At 46.6% G+C, this 18,115-nt stretch overlaps 1 protein-coding gene across 4 annotated transcripts in view; it reads right to left on the bottom strand.

Annotated features, from left to right (window-relative positions):
* Positions 1 to 18,115, bottom strand: part of LOC114029553 (multiple epidermal growth factor-like domains protein 6) — a 381,178-nt gene that overhangs the window by 36,900 nt on the left and 326,163 nt on the right. For all 4 annotated transcript variants that reach the window (XM_027844048.1, XM_027844051.1, XM_027844049.1 and 1 more), the window contains 7 exons: positions 15,405 to 15,533; positions 14,292 to 14,420; positions 12,247 to 12,381; positions 11,977 to 12,111; positions 1,930 to 2,055; positions 863 to 994; positions 617 to 745 (listed from right to left, as the gene is read on the bottom strand). In XM_027844048.1, coding sequence (XP_027699849.1) covers positions 617 to 745; positions 863 to 994; positions 1,930 to 2,055; positions 11,977 to 12,111; positions 12,247 to 12,381; positions 14,292 to 14,420; positions 15,405 to 15,533 — 915 coding nt within the window. The remainder of the gene's footprint in view (positions 1 to 616; positions 746 to 862; positions 995 to 1,929; positions 2,056 to 11,976; positions 12,112 to 12,246; positions 12,382 to 14,291; positions 14,421 to 15,404; positions 15,534 to 18,115) is intronic.

The raw sequence follows: 18,115 nt of genomic DNA, 5'->3' as shown, positions 1-18,115 counted from the left end.
ACCTTAAAATATAGAATGTCAGAGCTGGGAAGAAACTTAGAACAGAGAAGGTCAGAGCTGGGAGGGTCCTTAGGGACAGAGAATTTCAGAGCTAGAAAGCACTTTAGGCCACAGAACTTCGGAGTGGGGAGGGACATTAGGATATAGGGTTAGAATTGTTGGAGGACTTTATAATACAGGTTGTCAAAAATAAGAGACCTTAGAACATAAAATGTCTGAGATACACAGGATCATAAAATGTTAAAGGCAAAACGTTCCTGAGGATATAAAATAGAGACTATCAGTGCTGGGTGGGGGGGGCAGGGGTGGGGTGGGGAGAGAGTACCTTGAACATAGGATGCAAGAGCTGTAACGGACTTAGAACAGAGAATGTTAGAGCGGGCAGGACTTAGAGATGGTCTAGTCTCAAAGCCTCCTTTCGCAGATGAAAAAGTTGAAGCTCACAGAGGTTAAGTGATTTGCCCAAGGTCACACAGATGGTAAGGAACAGAGCCCAGACAGCAGGGGACTGGAGCCCTAATTCACAAGATGGAGAGGAGGCGATTCTGACCAGAGGCTGAAGGATTCCCCTTTCTGGCATGACTTTGTCCTGCCCCAATAATTACCTGCTACCTACCTCGTCTACAGTTGATGCCAGTCCAACCAGGGGCACAGCTGCAGTGCCCAGTCACAGGGTGGCAGTGCCCATCATTCCCACAGGAGCATCGGAGCTGGCAGCCCTGCCCAAACGAGCCTGCTGGGCACACTGCAGCAAAGAGGAGAGAGGAGTGTGATGAGCCCCTGACACAGGAGGCAGGCCACGTGGGCATCTGTGCCACAAATCTCTGGTCAATCCCCCAGTGGGAATGAAGAAGGCACTCACGGTCCTGGCAGTGGCTGCCGATGTATCCAGGGAGGCACAGGCAGGCTCCAGTCACGGGGTCACAGCCAACGCTATTGTCACAGGCAGGGCAGATCTCTTGGCATCCAGGGCCCCAGCGCCCGTCGGGACAATCTAAACCCCCAGCCCAGCCCAGCAAAGAGAGGTCAGCATGTGCTCAGACCAGACTTTCTTTTTTCCTCAAAAAATTCACACAGGTAGACAGCACTTTGGAAAGACTGGAAACACTATCTCTTGGGGCAGCTAATTTGGTACTAAACGTGGGAAGGGAGTCTGGTCTCCATAGAATCTTCTGTGGATTTCTTCATTTGGGCAGCTGTCAGGGAATCAAGGGAGTATGTGGTGTGTGTGTGTACACGTGTGTGTGCACATGTTCATATGTGTGTATGAGCAACATATCACTCAAAGGGACTGGAAAACCACTCAGAAAAGTGGTCCACTGCGAAGGGAGAATAACAACAATATTAATATATTAATAACACAGTAATATATTCTCTGTAATATATTTGAATATAAATATAATTATATACTAATATATTAATAATACAAAAACCATTCATTAAAGTGGTTTATAGTGAGGAAATAATAATAACTAATAATGACGATGGCAATTTTAATAATATTCGTGATAATAATAGGGACTAGGGATAGGGACTAGCCTAGGTCTACAATTTCATTGATACAGAAAACTCTTGGATGAGAAAACTCCCTTCACTAATGCAGGTCAGTACTGCCACTGCAATTTATGGTCTTAAGAGAGTTTCCTAGTCCACTCAGAAGTTAAGTGACTTGTCCAGGGACACAGAACCATTATGTGTCAGATGGGGGATTTGAACCTAGGTCTTCCAGACTCCAAGTCCAATATTCTTCTATCTAGTTATACCACCTCTCCCCCATCCCACAGCAGCTGGAGAAGCTGTTCCCTCAGAATGGCAGAGAGGAGAGGCGGCTGGCATGGAGCCGACGGTCCCTCTGGGGATGGCTGGAAGAGCAGGCAGAAACCCAGTCCTCAGATGCTGGCTCTAGCTCCTGCCCAGCCAGCCTCTCACCTTTGCTGCACTCATCCCCAGTCTTCCCTGCAGGACACAAACACTGTCCCGTGAACCGATCGCAGGGGGCTCCTCCACAGGAACAGGACCCAAAACAATTACTGCCAAATTTTCCTGGGGGACATTCTGTGGGACGGAAACAAAAAGCAAAGCTTCAATCAGCTTTGTTCAGGAAGTCAGCCTCGTGGGTCTGAAAACTGTCTCCCAAGCCCCCCCAGACACATTTCAGGATCTTGCATCCTAAAAATAGAAATAGAAGTGACCTGAGAGGCCACTGGACCAATACCCTATGTTGTACATGAGGCACAGAGAGATCAGGTGGGATTAGTAGAGATACGCAGGGAGAAGGTAACAGAGTTGTGATACTTATAGTCTTCTTCCCACTTTGGCCAAACAAAGCTCTCCCATTCTGCAATCCAACAAGGAGTAGACTCTAACTGCAAGTTCTGTTAGGAAACAGGCCTGAAGAATGGCCCCTATAGGTTAAAGAATAAGGCAGCACCAAGGATAAGCAGCCAGGGGTCAGAGTCAAATGTCTAAAGTCAGAGGTGAGCAAAGCTAAGAGGTCAAAGTTGGTCCATGACTGTCATAGGCTAGGCAAGATACCGAGGGCTCTGTCCAGTACCCTGGATAGCTCCCTAGGAAGGAAAATGCATGGAAGAAGTCTAAGGCTGAGATCCAGACCTATTTGGTTGACTCCCACCCCTTTATCTCTGGTTTTTAAAGGGAACTCATCTCTATATGCCCAATTTTTTCTCTATGGTACAAGGGTTTATTTCCCAGAAAGATTTTGATCTCCATGTCAGGGCAAAGGTCATGGTTTTTGGTGAGACTTGAGGCTCCCCAAGAGTGTCCATATTCACTGGAGCTCAGGAAAACAAATCAAGGTGAGGGGAAAAGGAATAATCACTAAACAATTCACCTTCTAAAAGCCCTGTCTCTTAGGGACAACATGCTCCATTCCATGGACTCCCCAGCATACCTGAGGAGAGTGGCTGGTAAATTAAGTATAAGCAACTCAACAAAAGAATTAATTGGATGGGGAGACATTTTCCTCCTTCATACCACAGGGTTCATTTTAAGCATGGTAGGATGGCCCTAGAAGGCAAAGGCATATTTATCCTCTCTGCCACACTTCTGAGCTCTTTTTTTGGAAGGAGCAACAAAGGAGGTGAAAGGGACATATGTTGTTGGACAAAGATACTGTCCTTTAGTCGGACCCTTAGGCTCTGTGGAAGCTTCCTATTCCAAGAACACTACCTTTCCCTACCCTATTTGTGGAAGAGCAGGGGTCCTGAAATACCTTCAGATAACCCTGTCCACCAAGGAGGAGGAATGGAAGCAGAAACAGACAACAACAATGCCAGGAAGTCAACAGTCCATGCGGTATTTAACACAGTGTCCAGATAAATGAGAACTAGGGTCTTTGGTAGGAAGGTAACCATAAATGTTGGAGCTAGAAGGAACCTTTGAGATAATCTAGCCCAATGCTCTCGTTTTGCCCATGAGGAAGCTGAGGCTCAGGAAGTCTAAATAGCAATGTTCGCGCTCACCCGGTTGGTATCGGACACAGAAATGGAACCCAAGTCTCCAGACTCATGGCGCAGTGCTCTTTCTACTATGCACTGGGAACCAAGGAGGTGCTCGGGAAATCCTTGTTGACTTGGCTTGTGAGGGGAGCGTATCATCTATGCAGGCAAGTACAAGTCATGACTGGACACATCCAGACCACCCTGCACCATGAAGCTGGGATTGACACACTACATCCTTTAGGCTCTCACCCAAGTTCAGAATCTCAGATTCAGCCTTGGCTTCTCCTTCTCCTTCACCAATCAGTTCCGAACTCATGTTTCTACTTCCCAAACATCTCTTGCAATCATCCTTTCTCTCCACTGCCACCGAGACCACCCCGGTTCAGACATTCATCACTTCTCATTTGGACTACCGCAAGAGTATTCCAATTGGTGTCCCGTCGTCTCCCCTCACCCATGTGTCCTCAACACAGCTGCCAAAGTGATCGGCCTAAAGCTCAGGTATCAGTGCATCACTCATCTACTCTAGAATCTCCAGTGGCTCTCTCTGGCCTCTGGGACAAGATGCAAAGTTCTCTTTTAGGCACGTGAAGCCCTTCATAATCTGGCTCCTGTCCAGCCTTCCCGATTCATATCGGCATTCCCTTCCATTTATTGGCCTCCCAGCTACTCCTCATACATGACAGTCCATTTCCTTTTGCCACGCCCTTGTGGCTGGCCCTCTCCAATGTCTAGTACACACTCCTTTCTCACCTCCACCTCTTAGAATCCCCAAATCCCTTCCAGGTTCAGCTTATATGCTACTTCTTACATAGGGTCTTTTCTTTATTTCTTTATTTTTTTATTTTTATGCAATTGGGGTTAAGTGACTTGCCCAGGGTCACACAGCTAGTGTCAATGTTTGTTCTGAGGCCGAATTTGAACTCAGGTCCTCCTGACTGCAGGGTCGGTGCTCTATCCACTGCGCCACTGAGCTACCCCCCATGGGGTCTTTTCTAATGTCCCCCATTTGCTATTGTATCTCCCCCCCCCATTATGTTGTCTATATATTGGATTTACTTATCTGTGTATAGAATGGTTTCCCCCCAGTAGAACAAAGGCAGGGATTGTTTTAATTCTGTCCTTGTATCTCCAGAGCTTAAGATGGGTCCAGGTATTTTTAAGATATTTACTAAATGTTTATAGGATGAATGAATGAATGAACCAGCTCCCTACATTCAGTCTAAATTTCATTTCATTTCTCCATCATTCTAGTGTCTTTCAAGGCACCTCAGATCCACAGCCCTTTCCTCAGCTAAGCTATGAAAAGAAAGCCCCAGGCTCATGATCTTCGAGGGAATTCCCCATCCTGCAAATATAGCGCCTCATGCCTCCAGTCTGCCTTGCCCACAGCCATCCGGCTTCAATTCTTTCATCCCTTCAAAGGCTAGATAACCCAGAATAGTGTTCAAGGGCCAGAGGCCAAGGGAGAAGGGGCCAGCCTTTCCCATTGTGCCCACAGCTCCTGGCAAGTCAGTCCTCTCTAGCTCCTACTGGAAGAAAAACGACCGAGCATCTATTGTGAGATGAGAATAAGACTCTCCCCAGCCCTGGGGCTGTTTGTCTAGAGAGAGGCCTAAAGATGGCAAAGCCTCCTCAACCCTCTGCATTCCAGCAGCCAAAGGGGAAACACAAAACCACTACTGATCTTAAAGTCTAAACAGCCGGGGCTAAGAGTGGAAACTGGATCCCTCCAGTCCAACTGACTCATAATGAGTGAAGGGCAAACTTCAGAGTGTTTGGCAGGGCCTGGGAAATCATGTGGCCCGACATGTTTATCTGAGGCTTATGCAAACAGCTCTGCCTTAGAAATAGGCCCAGAAAACTCATGGGATTCCCAACACTTCTTAATTTGGCACACCATGAGGGGGGTTGCACTTAGCCAAAGTCAGACCTCTGTCCTTGCACTGAACCAAGGGTCCAGAGAGGTTTGCAAACATCAGCTCACACAGACACACACCACACCACACACGCAACTTGACCATTAGGCTGAGTGAGGCCCATGCATACATCCCAACATTAGGGAGTTGGGGTGAGCTACACTCTGGTGGCGCAACAGCCTCAAACCATAGTAGGCACAGCTCAATCTTTCTTCCAGGCCAGTTGTATGCACTGGACATAGGGGAGGAGAGATATCAGCAGATGGTCACTTATAACAGTATGCCCTCTCTTCAAATCCATCTGCTTTATATGCATCTTCTATGGACCTAGTTACTTAAATGTCTTCCCCAGTAGAAATGATAAGTTTTTCAGGGGCAGGAATATTTTTTTTTTGCTTTTCTTTGTGTCTCTGGTGCTTAGCAAAGTGCCTGGAATACAGCAGGTGCTTAATAAACATGTCTTGACTGCTTGACAATCCCCATCATCTATATGGGAGATTTAGATGTGGTCCTTCCCAAAGACAGGATATTAATGAAATTACCTTTTCAAGGTCTTTTTCTGCCCTCAAATTCCGTTTTCTGCTCCTTGGCTATAGGCAAGACACTTAACCTCTATGGGCATCAATCAATCAATAAACATATTAAGTGCCTACTATGTGCTAAGCACTCTGCCCTTGAGGAGCTTCCTATCAAATGGGGATAATGATGGCTAGCATTTCTAAAAGGCTTTAAAGTCTGCAAGCATTTTACAAACATCACCTTGTTTTATTCTCACAACAACCCTTGGAGGTAGGTACCACTATTATCTTCACTTGACAGATGAGAAAACTGAGACAGAAGTTAAATGACCTGCCTATGGTCACACAGCTAGGAAGTGTCTAAGGCAAGATTTGAACTCAAGTCTTAATAACACCAAGTCCAGAGCCCCAACCATCTCGGTTTTCTTATCGGTAAAATGGATCCTGTATGATCTTCTGTTTACAGATAGCAAATGCAAGGCAATCTATAGAGGGAGAGCCCTAGATTGAAAACCAAAGGATCTACGTGACCTTGGACAAGTCAGTTAACCTCTGTGGGCCTCAGTTTCCTCATCTGTAAAAAAGAGAGTTAAACTAGACTGACTTTAAGGTCCCTTCCAGCTCTAGGCCTATGAGTCAGTCTGTCAGTCAAGTAACATTTATTAAGCACCTACTGGGTGCAGGGCACTATTCTAAGTGCTGATCCCAAGAAAGATGAATAAATGAGTGAACGAACGAATGAATGAATGACTTTGATAGTTTGCATGCTACTTTGTCCCAAGAGGACTGATGCCATGCTAATGTGGTTATTATTGTTCATAATAATCATCGAAACTGGAATTCCTCTAGGACTGAGGTTTGCCTAGCACCTTGCATATCTTGTCCCATTTGGTCCTCACAAAATCCCTATTAGGTGCAGAAAGCCCTAGTTATTAGTGTTCCCATTTGGAGAGAAGGACACTAAACACCAGTCAAGTTCCTTAACCACAGTCTCACACTAATACATATGTGGAGTAGAATTTGAACCCAGGTCTTTCGACCTCTAAGTTCAGCCTGCTGGCTCCTCTATGTCTGCCATTTTAAAAGGTCAAGTCTGCTCATCGAAGCTTATCGTCCCTAATGCTTCAGGGCCCCTCTGAAGTCCTGGGCAGGGCCCCAGGAGGAGAGTGGCTTGTGACTAAGCCCTAGTCATTTCCTGCTGCGGGGCTATCACTGTATATACACACAGAACTCCCCAGGAAAGAGGGAAGGGAGAGAGAAGAGAAAGATCCCTGCTTTGAGTTTTCTAACAACATAAGAGAATTTTCCTTTGATTCCTTGTCTCCACTAATTGGGGGCAGATGCACATCATGGTCTCTAATAGTTTCCAGACCCAAACAACAGTCAAGAGCCCCCCCTCCATTTCTATAAAAATATCTGTGTTATTTCCTGTGACTCTTTCCTGAGGGATTTCATGCCCTGAAAGAAAAAACATGGTAGGGAGAGAATTGGGATTGCAATTTTCTCTCCCCTTCTGGTCCCCAGAGGTGATGCTGTTGACTTCAGAGAGGCGAGGGAACGTGTGGGGAACTGGCAATGAGAGTGGGCCCCTGGGAGGGGCTTGCTTTGTGGCTGACGACTGGCCCACCCCTTACCCCAACAGGGAAGGCACCACAGATGGCCTAGCTGCAGCAAAGAAGAGAATCCCAGGATTCTGCAATGTTGAGATTGGAGGGGACTTCAGAAACTGCCAAGTCTAACCCATACTTGAACAAGAATTTCTTCTACCGCATCCCTGACAAATGGTCATCCATCTCTGAAGACCCACCGTGAACCCACAGCTTCTCTAGCCCGTTCCACCTCTGGACAGCCCTCACCATTAGGAAGTCCTTCCTGACACCAAGCCTAAATTTAAATTTGCCTCCTCGGAACGTCCATCCACTCCAGCTGCTTCTGTCCTCTGGGGCCAGGGAAGATAAAGCAGAAAACTGTCTCGTAAGCTCCAGAGAGCGACAGATTAATCAGTCTTTGTCATAACTTGGTTGCTGCTTCTCCCAGTCCGGTTTCAGTCATGATCCATAAAGCTGGGCTCATAATAGTGCCCTGCCTACTTTGCTGCCAGTCTCCACTTATCTTTGACTTGCTCCTTCACACGAGAGGAAGAGGAAGTCCATCTCCCCCAAGAGTCACCAGATGTCAATGAGAAATCTACAGGTTTTAGATGCCTCTCTGGGGTGGCTTGAAACTCCCACCATTAGAGAGACACTTCGGGAAGTTAAGGCAACGGCCCCTCTTTAGGTGAAAAACTCCCTGGCAGCCATTATAAATTAATCTATTGGCAGGAATAGTATGGCGGAACAGAAAGAATCCTTGGCTTAGCACCAGGAGATCTAGAATTCTGGTCCCGGTCCTGCCTCTAGCTAGCTGGGTGTCCTTGAGGTAACACACTCATCCTTAGGTAAGCCAGGTGTAAGAAGATGGGTCTGATCAGATGAGCTCCAAGGTCTCTCCCAGCTCTAACAGGGCTATGCTTCCAAGGATCTGTTCACAAGCCCCCTTTGCAAGGGGGCAAGAAAGCAGAATCCTGAGCAAACGAGAGAGAGGACCACTTAGCCTTGGTTAGAGAGAGAGAGGGAGAAGGGAAAAAGCCAGTGTAGGAGATGTTGCTGTAGATGGCAGCCCTGGCCTGGGTGGAATAGGGAAACGGTGGGGAACCAACGTAGGAGGAAATAATTAATAATAATAGGAACAAAGGGGGAGCTAGGTGGCACAGTGGGTAGAGCACCGGCTCTGGAGTCAGGAGGACTCGAGTTCAAATCTGGCTTCAGACACTTGCTAGCTATGTGACCCTGGGTAAGTCACTAACCCCAATTGCCTCCAAAAATAATAAGAAGAAGAACAAGCATTTATTAAGCACCTACTATATGTCAGGCACTGTACTAAGCACTTTACAAATATTATCTCATTTCATTCTCACAACAAACCTGGGAGGTAGGTGCTATTATTATCCCCATTTCACAGATGAGGAAACTGAGGCAGACAGAGGTTTCCACAGCTATTAAGTATCTGATGAAGAATTTGAACTCAAGTCTTCCTAACTCCAAGTCTGGTACTCCATCCACTAGAAAAATATGAGTGCTGGGCCAGGAAGGGAGAGACATATGATTAAATGCATTCTCCCACTAAATGCACTGTAGTACACTGAGTGGAAAGAAAGATTAATTTGTAGTAAAAGGACTTGGGTCCAAATCCCAGTGCTGCTATCTGTATAACCTTGACAAGTTGCTTGCTCAGGCTCACACAACTAGTAAAGGTCCGATGCCAGATTTGAACTCGGGTCTTCTGACTTCAGGTCTAATGTTCTATTCACTGCACCACCTGGCTGCACATGCCTCATGGTCCATAGATTGACAGAGCTTGGATTTATACCCAGGCCATCGACTCCAAACCCAGCATCCTTGCCACTTTCCACATCACCTCCCAGGTACCAGACAAACTTTGCTTCCTTCAGAGTCTGACTGGGGCTATAAGCCTGCCTACCAGGTAAGAGACTGGAAATCCCATAAGGAGGCTTCTCTGAAACAATCGTTTACAGGTTACCTCTTTGAGGTATTATATTTGGTTGCCTTCTCAATGGATTGGGGAGGGGTTGGAGGGAGGGAGAGAACTGAGAATTCAATTTTTTAAAATAAATGTTTAAAATAAATATTTAGATGAATAAACAAATGAATAAGTAAACGAAGAAAGAAAGAGAGAGAAAGGAGGGAGGGAAGAAACAAGAAAGAGAGGGAAGGAGGGAGGAAGGGAGGGAGAGAAAGAAGGAAGGAAGAAGGGATGGAGGGAAGAAAGGAAGGAAGGAAGGAAGAGAAAATGAAAGAACAAAAGAAAGAGAGATAAATAAATGCAAGTTGACCTTGGACAAAAGAGAAAGAGCCTCACTTATCTAAGTGACTCTCCTTAGCTCTACCCAGCAAGGGTACCTTGGAGTCCGCGTAGCCCAATGCCCCATCATTTTATGGAGGAGGAAATAGTCTTTGAGAAATGATTTACCCAAGGCCTCACTCGGTTTTGTCTTCTGTAAAAATGAAGGAAGGGCCTGGACTAGATCAGGGGTCCTTAACCTAGGGCCCCAGAAGTTAGGTTTTTTTCTTGAGATACTTTGATAACTTCAGTATAATTGGTTTCCTTTATAATTCTATGTATTTTATTTTGTGCATTTTTTGTGCATGATTCTGAGAAGGGGTCCATGGGGTTCACCAGACTGCCCAAGGGATCCAGGCCATACAAAAATGGTTAAGAACTCCTAAACTAGATGAATGCTAGCACCCCTTCCACTCTCAGTCTCTGGTCCTGTCAGCCCATTAAGAGGATTAGGACCCAGGTCCTTATGCTCCATCTCCAGCCCTCTCTTCATGGGGTCACACTGCTGCCTCCCCCCTTAATCACGTGGCATTTGGTCCAGCCTGGCCTGGCTGATGCCTCCAGCCAGAGAGGACCCCATCCATCCTGCCTCTCACTAGAGATGGGAGGTGGGAGCACCCAGGTATGGTCCTAGCATCAAGACTCCCTCTCCCCCCAGCCCTGGGCTTTGACTCTGAGCAGAGGTGACCAAGTCTCTCCATCATCCTCTTGGCCTGGGGCCCCAGCTGGTGAAAGCTTCTCTCTAGAGTGTTCCAAGGGATATTAATGCTTCCCTGTTTCCTGCCTTGTTCCCAATCCCCTGCTATAACCACGAACCTAATTAGAATCTCATTTGTCTCCGGGCTGAGTGGGTGTAGATGAAGAAGGACAGAGAAGCCGAGGGAAAGCTCAGACCTGCCTGTGGTTACCATTGGCAGCTGGAGCCCAAGCAGGGCCCCCGAGTTATTCATGTTGTGGCTTTTCTTTTCCTTTTTTCCATCCCTATCTGACGATGACAGCACTTAGGTATTTCCTATCAGTCATGAGATGGAAAGACGCTTTGAAGGATGAAGGTTTCATGAAAAAATAAATCTAAAAGCCCATATTCCCTTATTGTTCAAAGCTCAGGAGGAAAAATGGATTCTTTATCCAACTCTCTGATAACTTAAAACCACTAAAACCTCACAAAGGCAAACAGTCGTGTGGAAAAGGATGTTCTACCTATCTGCTTATCAGGGAGCTGGCTTTGAGGGGTTGGCATGAACACAAGTCAAGGGAATCTGAGTTCAAATCCCAGTTCTGCCCCTGGTTCACTGGGTGGCCGTGGAAAATCCATTTTCCACTCTGGGCTTCAGTTCCCTCATCTGAAGGACCAGACATCAAAGGGTCCTTAAGCCCGGGGTATCCAGCACAGCAAGGCAGAGCCACCCCAAACCATGTCTCTTAGACTGTTCTAATCCTCCAGCCTGCATGCTACCCAATTTACACTGTTTCCTTGGTGAATCAGGCTGGAAATTAGTCAGGGGCCTAGGAGGCTGCCTGCTTGGTGGAAGGAGAGAGTGCATGAGTCAGAAAAACTGGCTTCTGTAGCAAATTAATAAATAAATGCTTGTTGACTGACTGACAGACTTCTGCAGTGGGCTCTGCCCTTGGCCGGCTATGTGACTTCACCTGAGCTGTCTGAACAAAGGAGGAAGGGGGGAATGGGGTGGGGTTCACGGGACACACCATGTGAGCTCCTTAAGAGCAGGGATGGTTTCAGGCTATTTGTATACCTAGTACCTTGAACAATGCCCCACACCAAGCAGGCACTTAATAAATGTTTGTTGATTGAAGGATGTCATCTCCCACCTCTGGGCTTTGGTCCCTCATTCCTCAAATTCTTTTCCTTTTTACCTCTGCCTTTCTAGACCCCTAATTTCCTTCAAAGCATGACTTAGCTCAAGTGAAACCTCTTATAATAGGCCTTTCCCAATCTCCTCAGCCATTAGCAATTCCTCCATTCTGACATTTTGTATTTTGTCTTTTATCCCTAGTGTCTAGTCCAGAACTGGCACATAACAGGTGGTTAATAAATGTTTGGTGATTTGAATGTGATTGAGGGGCAGGAGCAGCTGGGGTCGGGGTACATGTGAGCATCTCCGCCCCCCTCCTCCCAGCAGGATGCCTGGTCCTCGCTCCCAGCCATAGCCCCCTCACCTTGGTCACAGGTCTCCCCCTGGTAGCCTTCTGGGCACTGTCGTTGGCACTCGCCACTGAGGGGGCTGCAGGCCACGCCCGGGGGGCAGGCGCACGTCTGCTGGCAGCCAGGGCCAAAGGAGCCAGGGTCACACTCTTTTCATCATCCCCATCAATGGGAAAACAGAGAGAAAAGAGGAATTGAGTCGGGGGCGGGGGGCAAGAGGGTGGCTTGTCAGGCCCCTGCCCCTCCCCTCCTCTGTCCACCTCCCCCAGGACCACGCTGCTTACCGTGCTCACACGTCTCGCCCCGGTAGCCCGCCTTGCACAAGCAGCTGCCGTCCTTCTTGTCACACTCCCGGGTGTTCTGCTGGACACAGCGACATTCCTCGGAGCAGCCCGGCCCGTAGGCCCACTTAGGGCACACTGACCACAAAGAAGAATCAGGAAGGGAGCATGGTGGGAATTCTTCCACTGCTCCCTATGCCGTCATTCAGCTCCCAAACCGCCCTACCCCGAGCCACTCTGGGTCCTCAGCACCCATCAGTAATTTAAAAAACAACAACAATGTTCCTAGCCTAGAGAGACAGCATCTAGTGGATGGAAAGTTGGCCTTGAAACCACAAGACCTGGGTTTGAGTCTTGCCAATGATATATACTGGCCACAGGATCCTAAGGAAGTTAACTTCAGCTTTCAGTGATCCAGGAAGCTACAACTCACAGAGGAGGTGCCAACCCTCACTGGTACTCCTCATCTGAGAGTGCCCTAGCTAGTGAAATCACAGATCTAGGCTCTTATCCCTCGTTATCTGTCATCTTGTCCCACCCAGCATCTCCCACCATGTCAGTTCTCCAACACAATCATACCCCAACAGAGCAAGGTCTATAATTTCTTTAGTGTGGGTGCTCCATCCACTGGGGCAGGTAGCAACCCCTTATGACTTAGCTGATGGTTTTCAAGAGGCCGCTATGGGTAGCCAAGCTGGTGGTAAGCTTCTCTGTGCCTAGCTAGGCCAGTCCTCGGACAACAGACATATAGTCCATTACTGGACCCACACCCAAAGTCTCGCTAGAGTTGACTCTGAATGACTTTGTGCCTCACCCATTAGAATTTAATGTCCTTGAGGACAGGGACTGTTTCTATAATGCCCAGGTCCCAGCACATAGTAGGTGCTCAATAAATACAGTTGATTGATAATAAAAATCAATCAATAAAGCTAATAAATGTAAATTCAATTTGAGTTTCACAGAATCTCAGTGTTTGAATGGGACCTCATCCGCCATATAGCCCGAGCTGTAGTTCACCAAGAAATACCCACCAAATGTCCATCCAACCCCCTGTTGAGTACTTCCTGTGAAGGAAAACTCCCTACCTGTTAAGGGTTCACATTCCACCTTGGGGCAGTTTTAAATATTGGGAAGGCTTCCTGGACATCAAGCCTAAATCTGCCTATCTGCCAACTTCCACCCATTCTTCTGAGGCCAAGGGTTGTATGGCTCTTATTGCTTCTTCAAGTGTCCTCTACCAGAACCCATTTGGTACCATATACACCATGTACCAAAGGGGGATGACATTGGTGGAGATGGCCTAAGAACACCTCCCACAACCTCCATAAACATAGAAATTCTGAAATGAACTTTCACATTTGTTTGATTCCATACTCACAAGAGCTCTATCTTATCATCGCCTGTCACTATTTTTTGAAGACCTGTGATTGCATCCGTGTAGGGAGCTCCCAGGTGATAATACTCAACCCCCTAATGCAGGACATCCCCTGTGCTGTGTCTTACAATCTTACAGACTTACCAGGGCACTCAGAAAAGGGATATGCAGATATCAGCTATTATTCTGAAGCAAAGAGGCCTTTGGGTTCAATGGAAAGACCCTTACAGTTAGGAGATCTAGGTTCAAGTTTTACCTTTGACTCTGACTGGTGGTGTGACCCTGGACCAGTCACAACCATTGAGAGTCTCATTTTCCCCACCTTGAAGATAGGGAAGGGGCAGCTAGGTGGCGCAGTGGATAGAACTCCGGCCTTGGACTCAGGAGGACCTGAGTTCAAATGTGGCCTCAGACACTTGACACTTACTAGCTGTGTGACCCTGGGCAAGTCACTTAACCCCAACTGCCTAAACTAAAAAATAAAAAATAAAATTGTCACTTTAAAAAAAAAAAGAAAGAAAGAAAATAGGGAAAATAATATCCACAGGACCTAGCTCATGGCACTGTGAGAAAAATGCTCTGCAAACCTTAAAATGACACTGAAGTGTGATCTGCTATTATCATTATTATTACAGTAAAGGTTGGAGCTAGCTGCCCACGGATTCTGACTCACCCAAGTGGCAGTAGCGTCCATATAGCCCAGCGTCACACAAACAGGCCCCGTAGATGCGATGGCATCGTCCTCGGTTGGCACATTGGCACTTCTTCCTACAGTGTTTACCGTAGAAGCCTTTGGGGCAACCTAGAGGGAGGAGGGATGGAGAGATATAAAAGGGGGAAGGGAGAAATAGGCAGGGAAGAGAGGGGGAGGGGAATCCCCCCAGGGTCAGAATAATGCTGGACAAGTGGAAATCCTGAATCTGAACATAAGTGGCCTTCCCCAAGACTCCAGGCTCAGGGATGGTCAGCTGAGGTCCTCAAAACCCATACCCTTGGGAGAGAGGCCCCATGACATTGTTGTCTGCTCCAGGAGAAAGTGCCGAGGGACACCTGTCCTAACTGGTCTTCCCTTAAGGCTGGCCAGATGTGGGGCAGCTTGGCTGAGATTTATGCTATATATGGAGCATCAATTGCCACACACCAAGAGGCTTGGTCACGAATACTGGGCCTGGAGTCAGGAGGATTCAAATCCTGGGTTCAAATCCTGCCACTGATACCAGTTGTGTGGCTGGTAGAAAAACATTTAACTTTTCTAAGTCTCTGTTTCCTCATCTGTAAAATGGGAATAATCATAGCACCCACTTCACAGGGTAGTCATGAGGTCCAATTGAGACCTTTATAAACTTGAACATGCATTAAAAATGTTGCTTGTTAGTAGTGTTTTTATGAACTGACCCTTAAAATGTAAACTCCTTGGGGGCAGGTACTGTCAGCATCTAACACCTAGTGAGCGTTTAATCAAGGATAGGTGATGGCTGGAATGGTGATCATTCCCCCACACACAAGCCTGGTGGCGGCCAAGGCTTAGTTTGTAGAATCAACAGTGAAATTCTAAGGGGCTCCAAGGACTTTCCACATCTCCAGCTTCCCTCTCCCCCTGGCCCGAAGCTCCTCAGTGCCTTTCGTGACATGGCCCCACCCTTGCCCTCAGGGAAAGTGTGAGCCAAGGAGACCCCAGGGATGCCAGGGGAGAGAGAGCAGCAGGGATGGTGCTGTCCATTATCAGCAAGAAGTGGGGAGATGCTGGGGAAAGGCAGTAATGGGAGGGTGGAGAGGACCAGCATACCATCCTCACAGGAGGCTCCGCCAACGCCAGGAGGACAGCGGCAGGTCCCCGTTACAGCGTCACAGGTGCCGCCATTTTGACAGCTGCAAGTAGAGCTGCAGTTCTTTCCAAAGGTGCCCTGGGGACAAGCTGCAGAGGGGACGGGAGAGACACAAGCTCACCGCCCTGCATGGAGGCCACAAGACCCAGCAGGCTCAGCATTTCTATTTGTGTTCCTGATGGTGAGGCCCTAACCCTGACCACTATATCAGGAGGGGCCCTGGCCATGCCCACTTCACTCCCAGCTCAACTCATTTCTCCAGTCTTCTCAACCTTCTCCCCAGCAGCTTTGTCCCCACCTGGGCACCATTCATCTCTACACCCTCCCCTTCTCCAGCTCCATTTTATGTATCATCTTCTCATTAACATGATGGCAAGGATAGACTGGGGTCCTTGTATGAATGTTTATCCCCAGCACTTGGCACAGTGTCTGGCATGTAATAAGTGCTTAATAAATCCTATTTCTCTCTTTCTACTATCCATTTCTATCCACTTATCTAGCCATCCATCTATGTACCCATCCATCCATCTGTCTTTCTATCTATTTATCTATCTACCCATCCTTCCATCTATCAATCCATCTCTATATATCCCCATCTCTATCTATCCATCTATCTACCCATCCATCATCTATCTACCCATCCATTCATCTATCAATCCATCTCTATCTATTCCTATCTCTAGCTATCCATCTATCTAGCCATCTGTCCATCTATTCATCCACCCATTTCTGCATCTATCTATCCACCCATCCATCTATTCACACAGCTATTTACCGATCCAAATATCTATCCATATAGCTATTTATTTATCCATCTATCTATCTGTCCAGCCAGTCACCTATTCACTTATCTATCTATCTATCTATCTACCTACCTATCCATCAAGAGGTCATGATCATCCCTACCAAGCTTATTTCATTAAGGTAATATGAGGATAAAATGCAATTCTACATAAGAAAGTACAAAGAGCACTAGACTGGGAGTTCAAGGATGTGAGTTCAAATCTCTCTTCTATGTGACTTTGGGCAAGTTTCTTCACCTCCCTGGGCCTCAGTTTCCTCATCAGCAAAATAAGGGGGCTCCAATAGATGGTCTCTAAGGTCCCTTCTGGCTTTAAATCCTTTAATCTCATAGCATGACATAGTGGAAAGATTGCGGGACTTGAAGGCAGGAAAATTCAGTTCACATTCTGTCTCCTCTATCAACTCCATGCCCCCAGAAACCTTTTTACCACCCAGAGCCTCAGTTTCTTCATCTATAAAATGGACTGATAATACTTATACTATCACAACAACACAGGATTGTTAAGTCACTTTTAAAGCTTAAAGTACTATACAAATGGGACATTATTATTGACATCATCATCTTCCTAAATAGGAGTGCCAGTACAATAAAATTTTCCATTAGACTCCATCTCTTGCCTCTGTCCAGAACGGTGATGAGTTCCCAAACATGTTGGGTGTCTCCTCTGTTTTCCTCTCCCTATGATTATCCCTCCACCCCATCTCATCCAGAAGGATCAGCAGGAGTAGGGACCCTGGTGTGCCCCCAATCCCATCCAGATGGCCCAGCAGGAGCAAGAGTTCTGGGAAGTCTTCTGCCTCAATATTCTAACCACCCCATCCCCATTTCTCTTCCCACTTCTGGCCGGATGCCAACATCACTGAAGGACAAAATCCAGAGTCCCTGTTCTACTCCAACTCTTGGAACTGATCCTTCCTTCCCAAAGATGTTGGGCCAGGTCCTTCCAGCCACCCCCGCCCCTGACCTTGCTGGACAGACATGGCCACCCACACATCTTAGACAAGCAGGAAATAAACAACTACCACCGCGCCTTAGTTACTGTCTTCCCTACCACTACATTTAAGGTCCATCCAATCTTACCACGTGACCTGCCAAAGCATCCTAAAAACCCTCAATTTTGCCATCCACCCTGATGCTAAACATTTTTTTAGTTTTTTTAATATATATTTATTTATTTCACTAAATATTTCCCAATTACATCTAAAAAATGTCAACATTCATTTAAAAAACTTTGAGTTCCGAATTCTCACCCTTCTCCTCATCCCTTGAGAAGGCAAGCTATGGGATGTCAATTATTCATGTGAAGTCATTCAAAACATATTTCCATATTAGCCATGTTGCAAAAGAAAACACACAAAAAAGCAAGAAAAATAAAGAAAGTGAAAAATTAAACTTCAATTTTCACTCAAAGTTCATCAGTTCACTCCCTGGAGGTGGAAAGCATTGTTCATCACGGGTCCTTTGGAATTATCTTGGATCATCGTCTCGATCACAGCAGCCAACTCTTTCATGATTGATTACTGTTACAACACTGTTGTTATTGTGGACAACGTTCTCCTGGTTCTGCTCACTTCACTTTGCTGATGCTGAACTTCTAACACACTGGGCCTCTCCAGAGCCCCTCTGGCTGAACTTTACATAAGCTAGCTTCCCCAATCAGAAAGAGAATTCCTTGAGGTAGGGACTGCCTGTCTCACTTTTCTATCTGTATCCTCAGATCTCGGCACAGTAAGTGTTTAATGAATACTTTTTCATTCATTTATTCATGAATTCACTCATTCATTTGTTCATTCACTCACTCATTCACTCATTCATTTGTTCATTCATTCATTTGTTCATTCACTTGTTCATTCATGCATTCAATCA

Source organism: Vombatus ursinus, unplaced genomic scaffold (genome assembly GCF_900497805.2).
Source record: "Vombatus ursinus unplaced genomic scaffold, bare-nosed wombat genome assembly UNPS02014932.1, whole genome shotgun sequence".
Lineage (NCBI taxonomy): Eukaryota > Metazoa > Chordata > Mammalia > Diprotodontia > Vombatidae > Vombatus > Vombatus ursinus.
The sequence above is the reverse complement of the archived record's forward strand: the minus strand, read 5'-3'. Positions and strand labels throughout refer to the sequence as shown.